The sequence below is a fragment of the Theropithecus gelada genome, chromosome 9, assembly GCF_003255815.1.
Source record: "Theropithecus gelada isolate Dixy chromosome 9, Tgel_1.0, whole genome shotgun sequence".
NCBI lineage: Eukaryota > Metazoa > Chordata > Mammalia > Primates > Cercopithecidae > Theropithecus > Theropithecus gelada.
In genome coordinates this window covers 60,445,206-60,463,440 of record NC_037677.1, presented here as the reverse complement: position 1 = coordinate 60,463,440, position 18,235 = coordinate 60,445,206, and the positions used below count along the sequence as shown (strand labels likewise).

The window sequence follows — 18,235 nt, the reverse complement described above, 5'->3', positions numbered from 1 at the left end:
AAATCCTAAGAATTCTATAGAACTACAAATGAAACACAGAAACAGAATTTCTTAAATAGCATTTATTTTCTCTCAAAAAGCCTATTATGTACTAACAAGTGTTCCTCTAAATTATCAGAAAGGCATCGCTACTAAAATTTTATATACATTTTTTATATAAGAGAAGGAATATTGGGTTACAATCTGAATTTCTCTTTATGATTTCTCTTAAAGTACAGAACTGCTATTAAAATGACTAATATTGCTAAAATGAAGGCTACTAGATTTTCCCATGAATTTCAGTGGAATGTCCCAAAATGGTGTTAAGATATGCAGAAGGACCCATTTCAAAGCAATTTCTCCACCCCTTCATAAAAGATTTAAGCTAAAGAAAAAAAAAAAAGAAAGAAAACCCAACAGCTGAAGACATTGGGCTATTTATAAGTCTTCTCCCAGTCCCCCAGATAGCCTCACATGGGGGCTGTAAACAGCTAACTAAAATATCTTTGAGACTCTTATGTCCACACCCACTGACACAAGTAGAGCTGTAACCACAGTGAAACTAGACTTCAGTTTCCTTTAGCAAGTATGTGCCTATGATAGTAAACTGGAGTAAATGTAACAGTAATAAAACAATTAAAAAAAAATAAAAATTATACCTTTTTCTCCAACAAAGGGTAAAGACCATGTGAAGACATCCATAAAATTGGGCAACCAGTAAGGATGTGGAGAACAGTTAAACTGTCGAATATTCATCACATTATTTTCATACTTTAATACAGCAGCTGCAAGATAAGTTGAACATAGATGTAACTATTTGTAATTAGCCTTAAAAATATAAAATACATAAAAGCAGAAAAATATTAAGAGGAAGGGAGATCGGGGTGAGTGGAATCAGGGCTGGTAGAGGGAGGAAGGAACGAATTTTTAATAATAACACACGTTTTGTTTTTAACACTGTCATGTAGAACTCTAACTATAGTCAGGTCTTCATATTACTAATGAAATTTCCAGATTCTTTCCAGAATGTTTGTTTTACTTTATAATCCAATGATGAACATGCACTTTTACTAAATCCAAAATTGTGAAAACTCAGTTTTTAGAAGAAACAGATAATGGCAATGAGCAATTTTCTAGGTTTTTAAAGTTCATACAAATTGAGAATTTAAGATCTTTCTAGCTTCAGGCAACCTGAAAAGTATAGCTGAATGGTAATAAAGCAAACAAAAAAATCCCATCCATTTGGAACATTTTACTTATAAATGTATGAATGTATTTGTTTCATTTAATATGGAAAATCAGGCAAAACTACTAAAAATAAATATTTTACTTTGTTTAGAAAAAAAATCCCACTAAAACACGAAAAGAGAATATTATAACCAAATAATCCAAAGATAACATATTCATCTCAAATGCAGGTATTTAATGTTTCAATATGTTGATATAATTAAAATCTTAAATGACCTACATAGATTTCAATTACTGGTTATATTACTGATAGAACACTGGGTTAGAAGGGCTGGATTCTCATCTAAACTATAGCGCATATTAGCTGTGCAAGGCTTGGTAAATTATTCAACTAATGTGTTTCTCATTTATAAAACAGGAATAATATGTCTACACTGCCTTACCACAGAGGTTTAAGATCAGACAATGCATTTCACATGAAAATACACAAAAGTATAATGTCTTGTAGATAATATTTTATGGTTACTTTTTCACTTTAATGAAAAGCACTGGAATGCAGATGTTAAATTCCAAGATTTGTGATTTTGGCTAATAAAGAATCAAAAGTAATCCTGCTACACGTTACTGTTTACTAACTTAATAAGTATTATGTTTGTTTCCCATATGAAATTTCCATCTGAAATAAAAGTATTTTAAATTATATGTTTTGACAATCAGTTCAAAGTGGGAAAATAAAGCATTTTAAATTAGCCTCAAAAATTATGAGCTGATACCAAGCTTTCAGATCTTTTGTAAGGGAGAAAAGAGAAAAATCTAGAAAATTGCCTTATGGATAGAATGAAAAATTACAAACATACCCATACAATGTAAACACTCAAACCATTAACACTATTTATGTACAGACTCAGAACTACAAAGAGACATTTGATTTTTGACAAGACAGTCAATGGTTTGAGTTTCTTTTATAAGTACTAAAAAAAAAATCCATCCCTTAACTTCCTGAGTCAAACAAACAACGGACAATCAGTAAGGCAGTACTCAACTGGACACTGAACACTAGCTCCCTTAATACTAACAAGGGGAAATCACAGCTGAGGAATTAGAGCACCGATAGAAAGTTAAATTTAACACTTGGTTCTGTTTTTGAGAATGGAATCAGGGCAGGAGTGCACTGGCTCAGGCCTATAATCCCAGCACTTTGGGAGGCCGAAGCAGGCAGATCACTTGAACTCAGAAGTTCAAGACAAGCTTGGTGAACATGGTGAAACCTCATTCTATAAAAATACAAAAATTAGCTGGGCGAGGTGGCAGGTGCCTATAATCCCAGCTATTAGGGAGGGCTGAAGCAAGAGAACCACTTGAACCCAGGACGCAGATGTAGTAGTCAGCCCAGACTGCACTACTGCATTCCACCTGGGCAACAGAGCGAGACCCTGTCTCAAAAGAGAAAGAGAGAATGGAATCAAAACTTAGATGTTTCTTTTAAAAAATGAAGTCATATGGCCGGACGCGGTGGCTCAAGCCTGTAATCCCAGCACTTTCGGAGGCCGGGATGGGCGGATCATGAGGTCAGCAGATCGAGACCATCCTGGCTAACACGGTGAAACCCCATCTCTACTAAAAATACAAGAAAATTAGCCGGGTGAGGTGGCGGGCGCCTGTAGTCCCAGCTACTCGGGAGGCTGAGGCAGGAAAATGGCGTGAACCCGGGCGGGGCGGAGCTTGCAGTGAGCCGAGATCGCGCTACTGCACTCCAGCCTGGGGCACAGAGCAAGACTCCGTCTCAAAAAAAAAAAAAAAAAAAAAATGCAGTCATATTTCATAAGACATCTATAGTATAAGTTCTTGTAGCATATTCTGTACCAAATTTATCCAGCATGCTACTGTTTGGTCTCAGGCAAATGTTTTAATCTTTTAACCATCACCTCTCATCATCCAAAAAAACTCTTCCTCTGTTCCTCTTTTGAACTTACACCATGACTCTTATTTAGCAATGACCTCATTCTCTCTCTAAATGTCCTTTTTAAAGTCTTTAACCTTCTGTTCTTTCCTCTTGGCACATCCACTCCAGTCTGATCCTGAAGCCATGGCATAGTCAACTGAATTCCAGACATGTCAAGACAGAAGAGAAGCTGGCCTCCTAATTTCATCTTCCAAAGATGTAAACTACATAAACATACCCAATCTCATCTTCAATGTCCTTGGCACACACTTAACTAGATTAAGACCCTTTGGCACTTTCTGTTAATAAATTGTATTCAAAATAAAATGAAATCCAATTACTATAGACAGGTCAAATTTTCAGGGAAGGTGGGAAAATGAAAATCACTGGAACAGAAGGCAAAGGAAAAAAGCAGTAAAAAGAAAGAGAAGAATGTATCCCTCAAATGAGATGAAGCTGGATTAATTTTTTTAAAAAAGCTCAAATACAAAGCTTCATGGGGCAGTGATAAGACTGTGGAGGTAAAAGAAGGAAGTAAGAAAGGGAAAGAGAACCTAGATCAGGGAACATAAAATAAGAAACATGATAAACTAAACAAGCAGACAGTGCAAATAAAATCATCAAAGCAGCAGCAGCTTTATACAAACAAGAAAACATCCTCAATAAGGGAAAAGATTTAAGAAAGGGGAGTTTGAGAAAATCATGTTTGGTTTTGCTTGATGCACTTAACTCAGAGCACATTTTACAAAACGGTTTTTTCGAGACAAGTTGTGGAATGGGGTTACATATTACTTAGTTTCACATTTTGGATTTTTATTTATTGTTCTCTCCCCTCCCTTATATCTTACAGTTATTTATAAAGAATGTGGATACTAATAGTTTCAAACAACACCCCTTTTTTAATATATTAAAAGTCTATTAAAATACTAAGTTGTTTAACAATTTTTATCAACAACATCTTACCTTTATTATTGTAGACATCTAAGTAATTAGGTGCCGAAAAAATTGTTATTAATGAAGGGAACCCTGTAGTTTGACTTTTTCTGTACATTCTATAGCTGCAAAACAAATAGCTTAATATGCATCGTAAAGCATCAATCATGGTTACTAAGTTTGATTTATATTTTAGGTGTTAATTTGGGTCAGGGAAACAGAATTCTTACCCTGCATCTTGAGCTTCATGAGCTCTAATAATCGATAACAAATTATTGTTTTGCAAAAATTCACACACTGCTGGATAGCTGTGGGGGAAAAAGAGTAAATTAAGTAAAATAATGGTTTTTTTGTATGAAGCATATGCTTTGTTAACAACTAAAATGTGATTAATCTTGGATATTTTTCCTTACTTATAAAAATAAGAACATCCTCGAACTGTATTGTGACTAAAATGTTCCTGTGATTTTTCATTTCCAAAATCTTCAGAAGGATCGGACCATAACAAGTCACACATTGGTCCAAATGCAGGTGGCTCTTTGAATCTATCTAACTGTGAAAGAAAGAAAAGAAAGAACAGAAGTAACTCATCACAAAGTAAGGACAAAATGTGCATAGGAAAATATACTAACTTTGAATACAGCTCATAGTATATTATTTTGAATAAACAGAAGCTATTTCCTCAAGATATCAGTATATTAATTTTTACCATTACCTAATCTTGGCAGTGAAAAGAAGTGTGAAACTTCTACTCTACTCAACAATGTACTATAAATAGAAATCAATCTTGGAAGTAAAATATATACTTACTCTCCTAATATCATCCAGTGTGTGTATTTCTGGTGAAAGTCCACCATGAACACAAAGAAACTGTTGGTTTAAAAGTGCAGCAAGAGGCAAACTATCAAAAGCTTCCATACAAGCTTCATAGACTCTTTCTGAATACTTAATTTTACCTAGGAAAACAAAAAATTAATTGAAAATTACATTACTGGTTGACCATTTTAAAAACATATATATTAGATTTTTATTTCTTGTTCTCTCCCCTCCTTTATATCTTTTAGCTATTTATAATGAAATTGAGATAGTTACAGTTTCCATTGTAAAAGGTAATAGCCCAGATAGACAGACAGACAGACAGACAGACAGATTGCAAGAAAACTATAGAGACAGTAAACAGCAAAGTGGTGGCCAGGGTTTCAGAGTGAGTGAAGGGGTGACTATAAAAAGGTAGCAAGAGAGAATTTATGGCATGATAAAACTTTTCTGTATCATGATAGTGGTAGTGGGCAACTCTATGAAGTGTCAAAAATCACAGAAGTAAATACCACAGAGAATAAATTTTACTGCACACAATATTTTTTAAGGAAAGCATCTTCCCCTATAAGAATCAACAAAAATACGTAATGTTATCAGTCTTATAAAGACAAAATATTTGCTCTCTCTAAAATTATTCTGGATGATATGTCTTATGAAGCAAAATATTTGCTCTCTAAAATTATTTTGGATTATTCAGCAAAAATGTCATCAAGTATTATTAAAAATAAGTAAGTCAAATCTCTAAAAACAGGCAAGGCACAGTGGCTCACACCTGTAATCCCAGCAAATTTAGACAGGCCAAAGCGGGCAGATCACTTGAGGCCAGGAGTTCGAGACCAGCCTGGCCAACATGGCAGAACACCATCTCTACTAAAAATATACAAAAATTAGCCAGGCATGGTGGTGTGTGCCTGTAATCCCAGAGACTCAATGGCTGAGGCACGAGAATCACCTGAACCCAGGAGGTGGAGGTGGTAGTGAGCCGAGATCACGCCACTTGCACTCCAGCCTGGGTGACAGAGTGAGACTCCATCTCAAAAAAAAAAAAAAAAAAGAAATCTCTTAAAAACAGCTCAACCCTTCACCTTTATCAGCCAAATAAGGCAAAATGAGTACAGTTGAGGTTAAAATCATTTTAATACTTGCTTTATTTTACTCTAAGAGTCAATGACTATTGTTATTACAGGCAAGACGACTACATCATCACAACAAAATTCAAAGTTCATCTAATTTTTCTGAAAAATAAAAGTAACAGCATACTCGTATGTCAGAAAAGCTGAGGGGTTCCTCTTGTCTACCATGAATACTTAAAAATGGGCAGTGAAGCACGAAGCCAATATAGAAACACAAGAAAGACAAAACTCTACCAAATCAAACTATCATTTACTTTTAGAGAGATGTCATGCACTTTCCTTTGCTCCTTTATAACTTTAAATTCCTGAGTATTTTGGTTTTGATGAGATTTTGGTAGGTGGTTTGTTATTTATCTAAGCAAAGAAAAAGAACTTAGTTCCTACTTCCTGTTTTAATACTATAATATTCAAATATTTTTAAAAACTATATATATATCCAGTACCAGAGGTTCTAAACTGGTAGTGTGCTAATGAACCTGTTTTCTAGCACTGTGGTTTAATAAAAATTCTAATTTGACTGCTTTTAGGTCAAGCATGCACTTTCCAGGACTTATCTTACTCATTTGGGTTAACTGCCTGATCCTTGACGTTGTAAGAGTATGCCACTTCTGCCACTACCCATCACTGTATTTTTCTCCTTTTACTGCAAGTCTCTACTTAATATGATCTTTAATGGATCATGTTTTGAGTCTCAAAACGTTGAAATTATTTCTGTTTTTAGAATTTAACTCTACTTAATACAGTCATGAATATTAATTTAAAAAGCACAAAGTCAGGCCAGGCACAATGGCTCACACCTGTAATCCCAGGACTTTGGAAGGACGACGCAGGCGGATCACTTGAGGTCAGGAGTTAGAGACCAGCCTGGCCAACATGATGAAACCCCGCCTCTACTAAAAACACAATTAGCAGGGCGTGGTGGCGCGTGCCTGTAATTCCAGTTACTCGGGAAGCTGAGGGAGGAGAACACTTGAACCCGGGAGGAGGAGGTTGCTGTGAGCCGAGATCGCACCACTGCACTCCAGCCAGGGCGACAGAGCGAGACTGTCTCAAAAAAAAATAAAAATAATTAAAATAATTAAAAAGCACAAAGGTTTGATGTGTGAAAAAGGCCTAACCTTGTTCTGTAACACGCTTACAGGTATTAGATTACCATTGCGGTAATAATTTGAGAGAGAAAAGGGATAAACATTGTAGGTTAAGAATTTCACCAACCACTGTACCTGACTAGTCTTAAAACTATGATACAAAAAAAAAAAATTTTTTTTTAAAGAGTTTCAATCATTAAAAGCATGATTGAAATGATCTGCAATGATAACAGGATAAACAATTTGTTAGGATCCCTCACAGGAATGCCTCAAGATTGAAGGACAAAAATCTCCAATGCAAAAAAACATTTTTTTCTTTTGGTTTTTATTTTTTCCTGTTAGAAAAAATATATATATATATATATATATATATTTATATATATATATGAGACAGAGTTTCGCTCTTGTTGCCCAGGCTGGAAGTACAATGGCACAATCTCGGCTCACTGCACCCTCCACCTCCCAGGTTCAAATGATTCTCCTGCCTCAGCCTCCTGAGTACCTGGGATTACAGGCATATATAACCACATCTGGCTAATTTTTGTATTTTTAGTAGACATGGTGTTTCGCCGTGTTGGCCAGGCTGGTCTCAAACTCCTGACCTCAGGTGATCCACCGGCCTCGGCTTCCCAAAGTGCTGGGATTACAGGTGTGAGCCACCATGCCCGGCTTAGAAAAATTAATTTTAACATTAAAATTTATATATAAAACTCTAAACTACTAAGTATGTTTGTAAAAGTTAAACATAATAGGAAATTCTGAAATGAAAAAAATTTTTTTTTTTGAGACAGGGACTGACTCTATAGCCCAGTTTGGAATGCAGTGGGACGATCTCAGCTCACTACAACCTCTGATTCCCAGGCTCAAGTGATCCTCCCACCTCAGCCTCCTGAGTAGCTGGGACTATAGGAGTACACTGCCACACCCAGTTAATTTTTTTTTTTTTTGTACTTTTGGTGGAGACGGTGTTTCACCATGTTGGCCAGGCTGGTCTCCAACTCCTGAGCTCAGGCAATCTGCCTGCCTGGGCCTCCCAAAGTGCTGGGATTACAGGCGTGAACCACCATGCCCCACCAAAAACTTCTCAATTAAACACCATTAAATACCAAAGAGTGCGCGACAACTTTCCTCAAAGCTTTACGTGTAGACATGAAATCTATCCTTACATCTTGCACTGTAAAGTCCTCAAAACTCCTACTACACACATAAGTCCAAAAGAATACTGAGGAAGTGAAAACATTTCTCCTGGCAGTACTCACATTCCTGCTTAAAGGTAAAATATTCAGTAAGGTGTCTGCATTCATGGTTGCCTCTCAGAAGAAATAATGTGCTTGGGTATAGAATCTTCAGAACCCATAAATATAAGACACACTGCAAAAGAAAATTTTTCTAGTGAATTTATCTTGTATTTTTGTTTAATGAAGCTGCTTGATCTTTGCTCCTTTTCCTCTATTAACCTTACCATCCCCTATTATCTTTCCTTGTCCCTTACTAAAACATAAGCACCACAAAATCACAGATTTTGTCATCTTACTCACTTTTGATTCTCTACTCCTAGAAAAGTAGCTAGCAAATAGGAGAAGAGCAATAAATATTTGTTGAATGAATGAGTCAAACAATCTATTTAATTACTTTTGATTTACAGACTGCCCAATATAAAAACAATTAGCACATTGGTCTACAGACGCCTATTAGTAAATAAAATAATAATGTCAAAATAACAGCAGCTAACATTTACTGAGTACTTACAATGTGTGAAGCACTATATAATTAATTCTCCTAATTTATTCCTTAAACAACACTATGAAGTATGTAATATCATCTTTATTTTACAAATCAGAAACCGAAGCAAAGATCTTAAGTAACTTGTCCAAAACCACAAAACTTCTAAGTGATGGAGACAGGATTCTGATCCTCTGATCTTAAGCATTATTGCCATGCTACCTAATGAAGGGAAGGTCCATGTTTCATGTTTGTTTAGTTGATTATGAATATTGCCTTACATATGGTAAGTGCTTATTATCTGAACTAATTCAATGCAAATGTAATTTTTTACATAAAAATATTATTAAACATTATAGCAGATGCTGTTCTCTAAATAGGTTTAACATAAGAGACTCACTATTTATTTGCTTAAAAAAGGAAGAACTATTTTATATGGAAATAAGCATGGTATATAATCACATGCAAAAAGAAAAAACAAACTTTTTTATTTTTAGAGATAAAGTCTCACTGTAACCCAGGTTGGAGTGGCACAATTACTGCTCACTGCAGCCTCAACCTTCTGGGCTCAAGCAATCCTCCTACCTCAGTCTCTTGAGCAGCTGGGACTTACAGGCACATGCCACAAGGCCCAGCTAAGTTTCTGTATTTTTTTGTGGAGCCAGGGTTTCACCATGCTTCCCCGGCTGGTCTCGAACTCTTAGATTCAAGCAATCTGCCTGACTTGGCCAACCTGTGCTGGGATTACAGATGTGAGCCACCACACCCAACCAAACTTTATTGTTAATAAATTAAGGTATATTTAAACGTGTAACTATTCACACCTTCATTTTATTCAAAAGGGAAAAAAGTAATAAAATCAGGGAAATAATCTGTTCTCATTGCTTGTTTTGAGTCTTTGTTATTTTCCTTTTATAACAACAAAAAGTATTAAAAGAATCAGCTACATCCAGGCACGGTGGCTCACGCCTGTAATCCCAGCACTTTGGGAGGCCGAGGCAGGCAGATCACCTGAGGTCAGGAGTTCGAGACCAGCTTGACCAACATGGTGAAACCCTGTCTCTACTAAAAATACAAAAACTAGCCGGGAGTGTTGGTGGGCACCTGTAATTCCAACTACTCGGGAGGCTGAGGCAGGAGAATCGCTTGAACCTGGGAGGCAGAGGTTGCAGTGAGCCGAGATCACACCATTGCACTCCAGGCTGGGCAACAGAGTGAGAGTCTCAAAAAAAAAAAAAAAAGAGTCAGCTACAAAACAATCTTATACAAGCATATGCACACCAACTTAGTTACCAAATAAGCGTCATAAAACTGTTTATTTTATTGCTTTTGTCAAATGCCTGAAATTTTTTTGTTAGGATGGGCCATTTTCTGATTTGCCTGAAGCCTTGTGATAATTTGGGAAAAGCTGACGAGGCTAATAATCAACTATCAGCAGGAGGTAGAAGAACTCAGGATAGTGAAATTCCTAAGGGAAGCAGGACTGACGGAGTCTAGAACTTCCTTCCACTCTTGAGAATCCTAGCACACCTCAGAAAAAAAGGTATATTGGAAACACTGGAGAAGGGGATATAAACAACAGTAACCAACGTAAATTCACCAGGTAAGGTTTCAATATCTACTAGGAAAGGTGGTTAAAAGCACATGCTTGGAGTCACATTGCCTGGCTATGCTGTTTACTAATAATACAACCTTAGGCAAGTTACTTAACCTCTCTAAGCCTCAGGTTCCTCATCTATAAAATGAATAAAACAACAGTACTTACCTCATTAATATTATTGTAAGGATTAATCAACATGTGTTCAGTGCCTAGAACATGCTTACAACCTATTAAATGTGCAACACAGGTATCTATTGGTAGAAATTTGACCCCATAATTCTACCTCTAGGAATTTGTCATACAAAAATAATCGGGCAAGTATATAAAGATGCATGAATAATATGACTCATTGAAGCATCATTTGTAAAGGCAAAAAACTGGGAACATCTTCAGTGTCTAACCACAAGGAATTAATTAATTATAGTTTGTTATTAGGTGGAAAACAATGTAGCTATTGAAATGATGCTACAAGTTTATATTTACTGACTTGGAAAGACATTCGGTGTAGGGATGTATGAAAAAGCAAGTTACAGACAATATTATAATATGATCCCCTTTTCATTAAAAAAAAGAAAGAAAATGTATATATTGGAAAATACATATTGTTCTACAGTTACAGAATTTTATTTATACAATTTAAAAAGCTGGCAGGGCAACAAGGCTCACATCTGTAATCTCAATACTTTGGGAGACCAAGGCGGGAGGATCACTTGAGCCCAGGAGTTCAAGACCAGCCTGGGCAACATAAGAGACTCAATTGCTACAAAAAAATTAAAAATTAGTCTGGGCATGGTGGTGTGCACCTGTGGTCCCAGCTATTTGAGAGACTGGGACAGAATGATCCCTTGAGCTCAAGAGCTCAAGGCTACATTAAGCCATGCTGGTGCCACTGTACTCCAGCATGGGCCACAGAGTAAGACACTGTCTCAAAAAAAAAAAAAAAAGAAAAAGAGAAGAAAAAGAAAAAAGAAAAAGGAGCAAAAGGAACCATCTACTGTTAAGTGATAATCAAAAGGTCATTTTAATGCCTCAAGTTTTTAAAAACAAATTAATACCTTCCAAATACACAAAGATTCCATATGATATACTTGAGTCTTAATAGCTACATAAGGAGAAACAGAAGCACTAGGGCTCAAGCAATAAAAAAAATCACAATATACTTTATTTAATCAGAGAGAATTCAAGTAATCTTTTTCCACATGGTTTAATGCCTTTAGGGGCAAGAGAGATAAATAGCACTAACTTTTTAAGGCCACTAGTTAACAGGGCAATAAAGACCCCTCAGTCTGCTCAAAAATTCCACTGGGGAAAAAATGGCAATTATAATTATATAAACAGAGTTATCCAAACAAATTTATTTGAATTGTTTGAAAGAACAGGAATAAACAGTAGCTTTTCATAAAAACTTCAGAATATGCAGAGTTATTTAAAAAAAAACCTAACACAGGTACTTGTGAAAACTAGGATTAAGGGAAAGCATCTATGTTAACACTTAACAGCAAATCAAATGACAGTTTATGATTATTACCTCTATACTAAAATAACCTCTGTCCACATAATCGCCAAGAAAAAGGTATCGTGTATTAGCAGGTGATCCTCCTACTTCAAAAAGTTTCATCAGATCAAAAAATTGGCCATGGATGTCACCACACACTGAAACAAGAAGATTATTAGACAAGGGAAAAAAATCTCTAAAATAACAAATTTTAGTTAAGTTAAAACGTATTTTACAAAAGACATAGTATAAATGCTATCGAGAAATGTCTGAGAAGGAAGTAGTCTGTGAAGAGTCATGATTAGGATGATGTGTAACCAAGTGTTCATGTGCTCAAGATCTAGAAAAAGATGTAACAGAAATAACGAAATTTGTGGTCAGTGACAAACTGTCATCTACATTCATAAAGATCGTCTCTAGGACTCCAAGGATGTGTTTTAAGTTTCAAGATGACAAAATTACAATGGTGGCAGTTAAAATATCCATTCTAACTCAATACTTTCTGTTGCTCTCTAAATGGTCACTTTTGGTATCTGATATGATATCAAGGTATTTGACCCTAACAATTGAAAGCAAAGTTAAGTATTGAATCAAATTGAAGTATGGTCAATACAATTGATGAAACCTTAACGAAAGCATAATAGACTAACTTCTACACTCAGATTATTTAGAATCATGTCTATTCACTGAAAACAGGCAATCTTTTTTAAGTATGGAAAATAATTTGGAAATTCAAGATAATGTCCAAGTAACATTGATTTAGCATACAGTATCATTGAAAACAGTAAGTTTTAAATCCAGGCAACTAAACAACGACATAATAAAAATAATACCCAAAACATGAATAAGCTTACCTGTGATTGGAGCTTCTACTTCTATCATGGTTTTCTCTCTCCGAAGGATGGCAGCACCTTCGTTGATAATTCTAAGCGCAATTTCTTCATCTACTCGACCTTCTTTTACCAAGTGATTCTTCAGAACATCAACCCTGGGTATCCCATCCAGATCAAATACTTCTTCAGATGTCAAGCGATGTGTTGGGGGGAAAGGGACAGCTGCAAATTTTTTTAATTAATAAAAAATAAGTCACCAAAAATATATTAACTTAAAAACTAATAATTGGATCTAGATAAGAATAAAAATTGTAAAGCAGAGATTTTTCTTTCTTCTTCATTTATTGGGTAGAAGTGTTTTTCTAAATAGTAAGCAAATTATACCACTTTTAAAGCTATTTATATTAACATGTTCTTTGTTGAGAATTATTAGAGAACTGAGTTGTCTCACAAAATTAAGTTCTTTCAGGATAACCAAAGCTTTTTTGTTTAAGCCAAAACATTTTTAGGCAGAACTCTCAAAATATTGTATTACAGTATTAGATATTCTTTACCTTAAATGAAGTACAAAAAATACAATTTAATGCTGGGAGTAGTGAAGCATGTCTGTAATCACAACTACTTGGGAGGCTGGGGCAGGAGGATCTCTTGAGGCCAGAAATTGGAGACCAGCTGGGGCAACACATCGAGACACCATCTCAAAAAAACCCCACAACACTTTAATACCAAATAAGCCTAAATAGAAAGAAATTCCAAATACAAGGTGATTTACCTTATCCCTTTCTAACAAGAACATAAAAACAATGTTTTCTGACCAACTTGACTATACACTTCTAGAGATATAGCCCAAACACCAGATGTTTACTTCTGAAATGTAAATTAATTTAGTAGGCTTAAAATAATAAACCATAATTTCAAAATATTGATTTTTCTCCTACCTTAATGTTTCACAAAACACTTTCATTCAAAATCTTTATGCATAAATTCGAAACCAGTGCATTCCTTATCATTGGAGTCACTTTTTGAGTCATCTAACACACATTCTGAAAGCAAATCATCTTCATTTCCATCTAAACTGTTTGAGATACAGCACTTTTTGCATATGTGTAAAATGTTATCACTGCAAATTTATCCCTGTAATTTTTTTTTTTTTTTTTGAGATGGAGTCTTGTTCTGTTGCCCAGGCTGGAATGCAGTGGCGCGAACTTGGCTCACTGCAACCTTCGCCTCCTGGGTTCAAGGGATTCTCCTGCCTCAGCCTCCCGAGTAGCTGAGATTACAGGCATCCGCCATTATGCAAAGCTAATTTTTGTATTTTTAGTAGAGACTGGGTTTCACCATGTTGGCCAGGCTGGTGTCAAACTCCTGATCTCAGGTGATCTGCCCGCCTTGGCTTCCCAAAGTTCTGAGATTACAGGCATGAGCCACTGCACCTGGCCTATCCCTACAAATTTAACCAAAAGTTCCCATTTCATCATAGTTAAGTAGTTGGTTTTTTCACTCTGCAGTACATATTTATGATTTCCATAAGAAATCACCAACTGTACTGTTTTTAAGTGATATTTGTTGAGTGGAATGGAAAACATGAATGTTTATTTCAATGGCATCTAAGCACAATTTTGAGGTCATATACCTAGGAAAAATTACTATCTAGTAAGTTTTTCTTATTCCTTTTTTACTGAATCCAACAAGTAAATCTTTATGCATTCAAAATCAGCTTGGACTGAAGCAGTTTCAGGCTCTTTACTGAATAGTACTTTGCTTTGCAAAATAAAGAAAGTGAGAGAGAAATGTACATTAGGAGTGTAATAAATATAGACTGAAATGTAAGGCAGCTCCCTCTTTTCTGAAAAAAAAATTTTTTTTAAGTAGGCTGGGTGCAGTGGCTCACGCCTGAAATCCCAGACTTTGGGAGGCCAAGGCCAGTGGATCACTTGAAGTCAGGAGTTCAAGACCAGCCCGGCCAACATGGTGAAACCCTATCTCTACTAAAAACACAAAAATTAGCTGGGTGTGGGGGCGCATGCCTGTAGTCCCAGCTACTCGGGAGGGTGAGGCAAGAGAATCACTTAAACCTGGGGAGGCGGAGGTTGCAGTGAGCCCAGACTACGCCACTGCACTCCAGCCTGGGCAACAGAGTGAGACTCTGTCTCTATCTCTATCTGATATATATATATATATATATATATATATCTGAGCATATGGTATACAGTATTTTCCTGATGCTTTAGGGTCATGATTGTGATTATCAATTATCACAGAGAAGCCTGTAAATGTACAGGACCAACTGCTCCTTTACATTTCAACTTAAAGTAACCAAAAAACAAACAAACAAACAAAAAACTGGGTTAGATTCATATCAATTACCTAAGAAAGAATATAACCACATTCTCATATCAGGAGAAAACATTAAGGAAGAACTCAATCCTTTACAAATGAGATAAGAACTAAGGCAGAGGGATGCCAACCATTTCTGAAAGACTGAAATCACTAATCTTTTTTTTAATTACTATTTGATATATAGTAAAATAAAACTGGACTTTATTTTCCCTTCACAAGAAACATGTATTATCATTACTTTTTACTCATCTAGAGTAAGGCATTAAAATATATTTTACCCCCAAATATAGCATGTCAAGATTCTAATAAAATAAAAGCCTCAAAGTATGTTTTTACCAACCAAAGATTAAACAAACCATTATATATGCTATAACCAAATTTGCCCTCATGGTAGAGTAATTGTTTAAAAAAATAAACATTTTTAATGAACTGATTACTAAATAAATCAAGTGTTACTTTTGGGACATTATAAAAATGAGAAGGTTAAATATTTCTTACTAATAAACACAAATTTCTGAGATCAAGATAGAATCACAGTTTTTTCATCAGGTCAGAGAAATTTTTTTTTTTTTTTTTTTTTTAGCACTCTACTTGGGAAAAGAAACACTATTTAAGATGCTGTGATCTGGCCGGGTGCGGTGGCTCACGCCTGTAATCCTCGCACTTTGGAAGGCCAAGGCAGGCAGATCACAAGGTCAAGGTTTTGAGACCACCCTGGCCATCATGGTAAAACCTCGTCTCTACTAAAAATACAAAAATTAGCTGGGTGTGGTGGTGCACACCTGTAGTCCTAGCCACTTGGGAGGCTGAGGCAGGAGAATCACTTGAACCCAGGAGGCAGGTGTTGCAGTGAGCCAAGATCGTGCCACTGCACTCCAGCCTGGAGACAGATCGAGACTCAGTCTTAAAAAAAAAAAAAAAGGAAAAGAAAAAAAAGCTGTGTTCTACATGATGAATATTTCCTATTTATTTATTTATTTTGAGACAGAGTCTCACTCTTGTCGCCCAGGCTGGAATGCAGTGGCGAGATTTCAGCTCACTACAACCTCCACCTCCTGGGTTCAAGCGATTCTCCTGCCTCAGCCTCCCAAGTAGCTCAGATTACAGGCGCCCGCTACCACGCCCAGCTAATCTTCATATTTATAGTAGAGACAGGGTTTCACCGTGTTGCCCAGGCTGGTCTCAAACTCCTAACCTCAGGTGATCCGCCTGCCTCGGCCTCCCAAAGTGTTGGGATTACGGGCATCAGCCACTGCACCTGGCCTAGATGATATATACTTCCTAACAATCAACAACATAATTCCACTAATTGCTCAATTCAGTTCAAAACATAGAACTTCCCAAAAATCCACCTATGAGACCACTCCCTACTTCCCCCTTAGCCAGACACAAGTGGTACTGCATGTTTTCAAGCACACTGTGAATGCTCTACTTCAAGTCACACTGAAGAATTATAATGTATTCACCTGAAAAAGAAAGTATAAACTGACTCCATGCCACAGTTAGTTATCTAAAGACCTGTATTTCCTATTTATTTTTCAACTCAAGGCACTTCTACATTTCAAAACCAGCTAGGACAGCTTTTAAAAATGTGTACAGGTTGACTGGTAGAAAAACGTCACCTACTCATGAGTAAAGGTAGATGAAAGGTATAGGGAATCAATGTTAACATAACACAGAAAATAAAAATTGGCAGTTTCAAATGAGTATGTTTTGGCTGGGCGCAGAGGCTCATGCCTGTAATCCCAGCACTTTGGGAGGCTGAGGCGGGTGGATCACTTGAGGTCAGGAATTCAAAACCAGCCTGGCCAACATGGTGAAACCCCATCTCCACTAAAAACACAAAAAATTAGCCAGGCGTGGTGGCCGCACGCCTGTCGTCCCAGCTACTCAGGAGGCTGAGACAGGAGAATCGCTTAAATTGGGGAGGTGGAGGTTGCAGTGGGCTGAGATCGTGCCAGTGCATTCCAGCCTGGGCGACAGAGTGAGACTCCGTCTAAAAATAAAAAATAAAAATAAAATAAATTTTAATTTATCAGCAAATAAGAGAAAAAAGGCATGTATAGTATTGTTTTGCAAGTGGAGAAAGGAGCTTCAGCAGGAGACCTGACGGGGCAAAAGATAACTGTCGAAATAGAATTTGGCCTAAAATAAGTTGCTCAATAGAGAGTCAAAATTTTTTTTCATCAAAAATTAATTCTCTGGCCAGGTGGGGTGGTTCATGCCTGCAGTCCCAGCACTTTGGGAGGCCAAGGCAGGTAGATCACTTGTGGTCAGGAGTTCAAGACCAGCCTGGCCAACATGGTGAAACCCCATCGCTACTGAAAATACAAAAATTAGCCAGGCATCGTGTCACACCTGTAGTCCCAGATACTTGGGAGGCTGAGGCAGAAGAATCGCTTGAAGCTGGAGGGGGCGGAGGTTGTAGTGAGCCGAGATCGTGCCACTGAACTCCAGCTGGGGCGATAGAGACTCTATCTCAAAAAAAAAAAACAAAAAAAAAAACAATTAATTCTCAACTACCACTTTGTTTTGCAACTCCTAAAGCATTTTAAAGCACTTCCATATAGTTTTCAGGCTTTTTAAAGGTTTTTCTTTTTTATTTCTAATTCATCTTCAGCCAAGTATTTCTGCTTTTCCAGAGTTTATTTTCCCCCCTCCATATATACTTTTTTCTCCTAATTTTCAGACTATGTTTCCTCACTTTTCTGTATTTGTGATAGGGAAAAACCAGAAAATAAATGTATATACATGCAATACAAATAGTCAACAACTGAAATGGCTAATAATAGAGAATGTGTTGGAACAATCTAAAGAGCTACAAAATCGGCCAGGCATGGTGGCTCACGCCTGTAATCCCAGCACTTTGGGAGGTTGAGGCAGGTGAATCACCTGAGGTCAGGAGGTCGAGACCAGCCTGACTAACGTGGAGAAACCCTGTCTCTACTAAAAACCCAAAAATTAGCTGGGCATAGTGGCGTGCGCCTGTAACCCCAGCTACTCAGGAGGCTGAGGCAGGAGAATCACTTGAACCTGGAGGGGCGGAGGTTGCAGTGAGCCGAGATCATGCCACTGCACTCCAGCCTGGGTGACAATAGCAAAACTGCGTCTCAAAAAAAAAAAAAACAAAAACAAACAAGAGCTACAAAATCCCCTCAAAACC

General features: G+C 36.8%; 1 protein-coding gene across 6 annotated transcripts in view; it reads right to left on the bottom strand.

The window, feature by feature from the left end:
- Positions 1 to 18,235, bottom strand: part of PPP3CB (protein phosphatase 3 catalytic subunit beta) — a 59,057-nt gene that overhangs the window by 29,605 nt on the left and 11,217 nt on the right. For 5 of the 6 annotated variants that reach the window (XM_025396646.1, XM_025396647.1, XM_025396649.1 and 2 more), the window contains exons 2-9: positions 12,754 to 12,954; positions 11,933 to 12,057; positions 8,342 to 8,453; positions 4,853 to 4,998; positions 4,456 to 4,595; positions 4,273 to 4,350; positions 4,073 to 4,167; positions 639 to 764 (exon numbers count right to left, since the gene is read on the bottom strand). In XM_025396646.1, the coding sequence (XP_025252431.1) occupies positions 639 to 764; positions 4,073 to 4,167; positions 4,273 to 4,350; positions 4,456 to 4,595; positions 4,853 to 4,998; positions 8,342 to 8,453; positions 11,933 to 12,057; positions 12,754 to 12,954 (1,023 nt within the window). Of the gene's footprint in view, positions 1 to 638; positions 765 to 4,072; positions 4,168 to 4,272; positions 4,351 to 4,455; positions 4,596 to 4,852; positions 4,999 to 8,341; positions 8,454 to 10,569; positions 10,624 to 11,932; positions 12,058 to 12,753; positions 12,955 to 18,235 lie in introns of all 6 variants that reach the window. The other variant, XM_025396651.1, reaches the window with a different exon arrangement.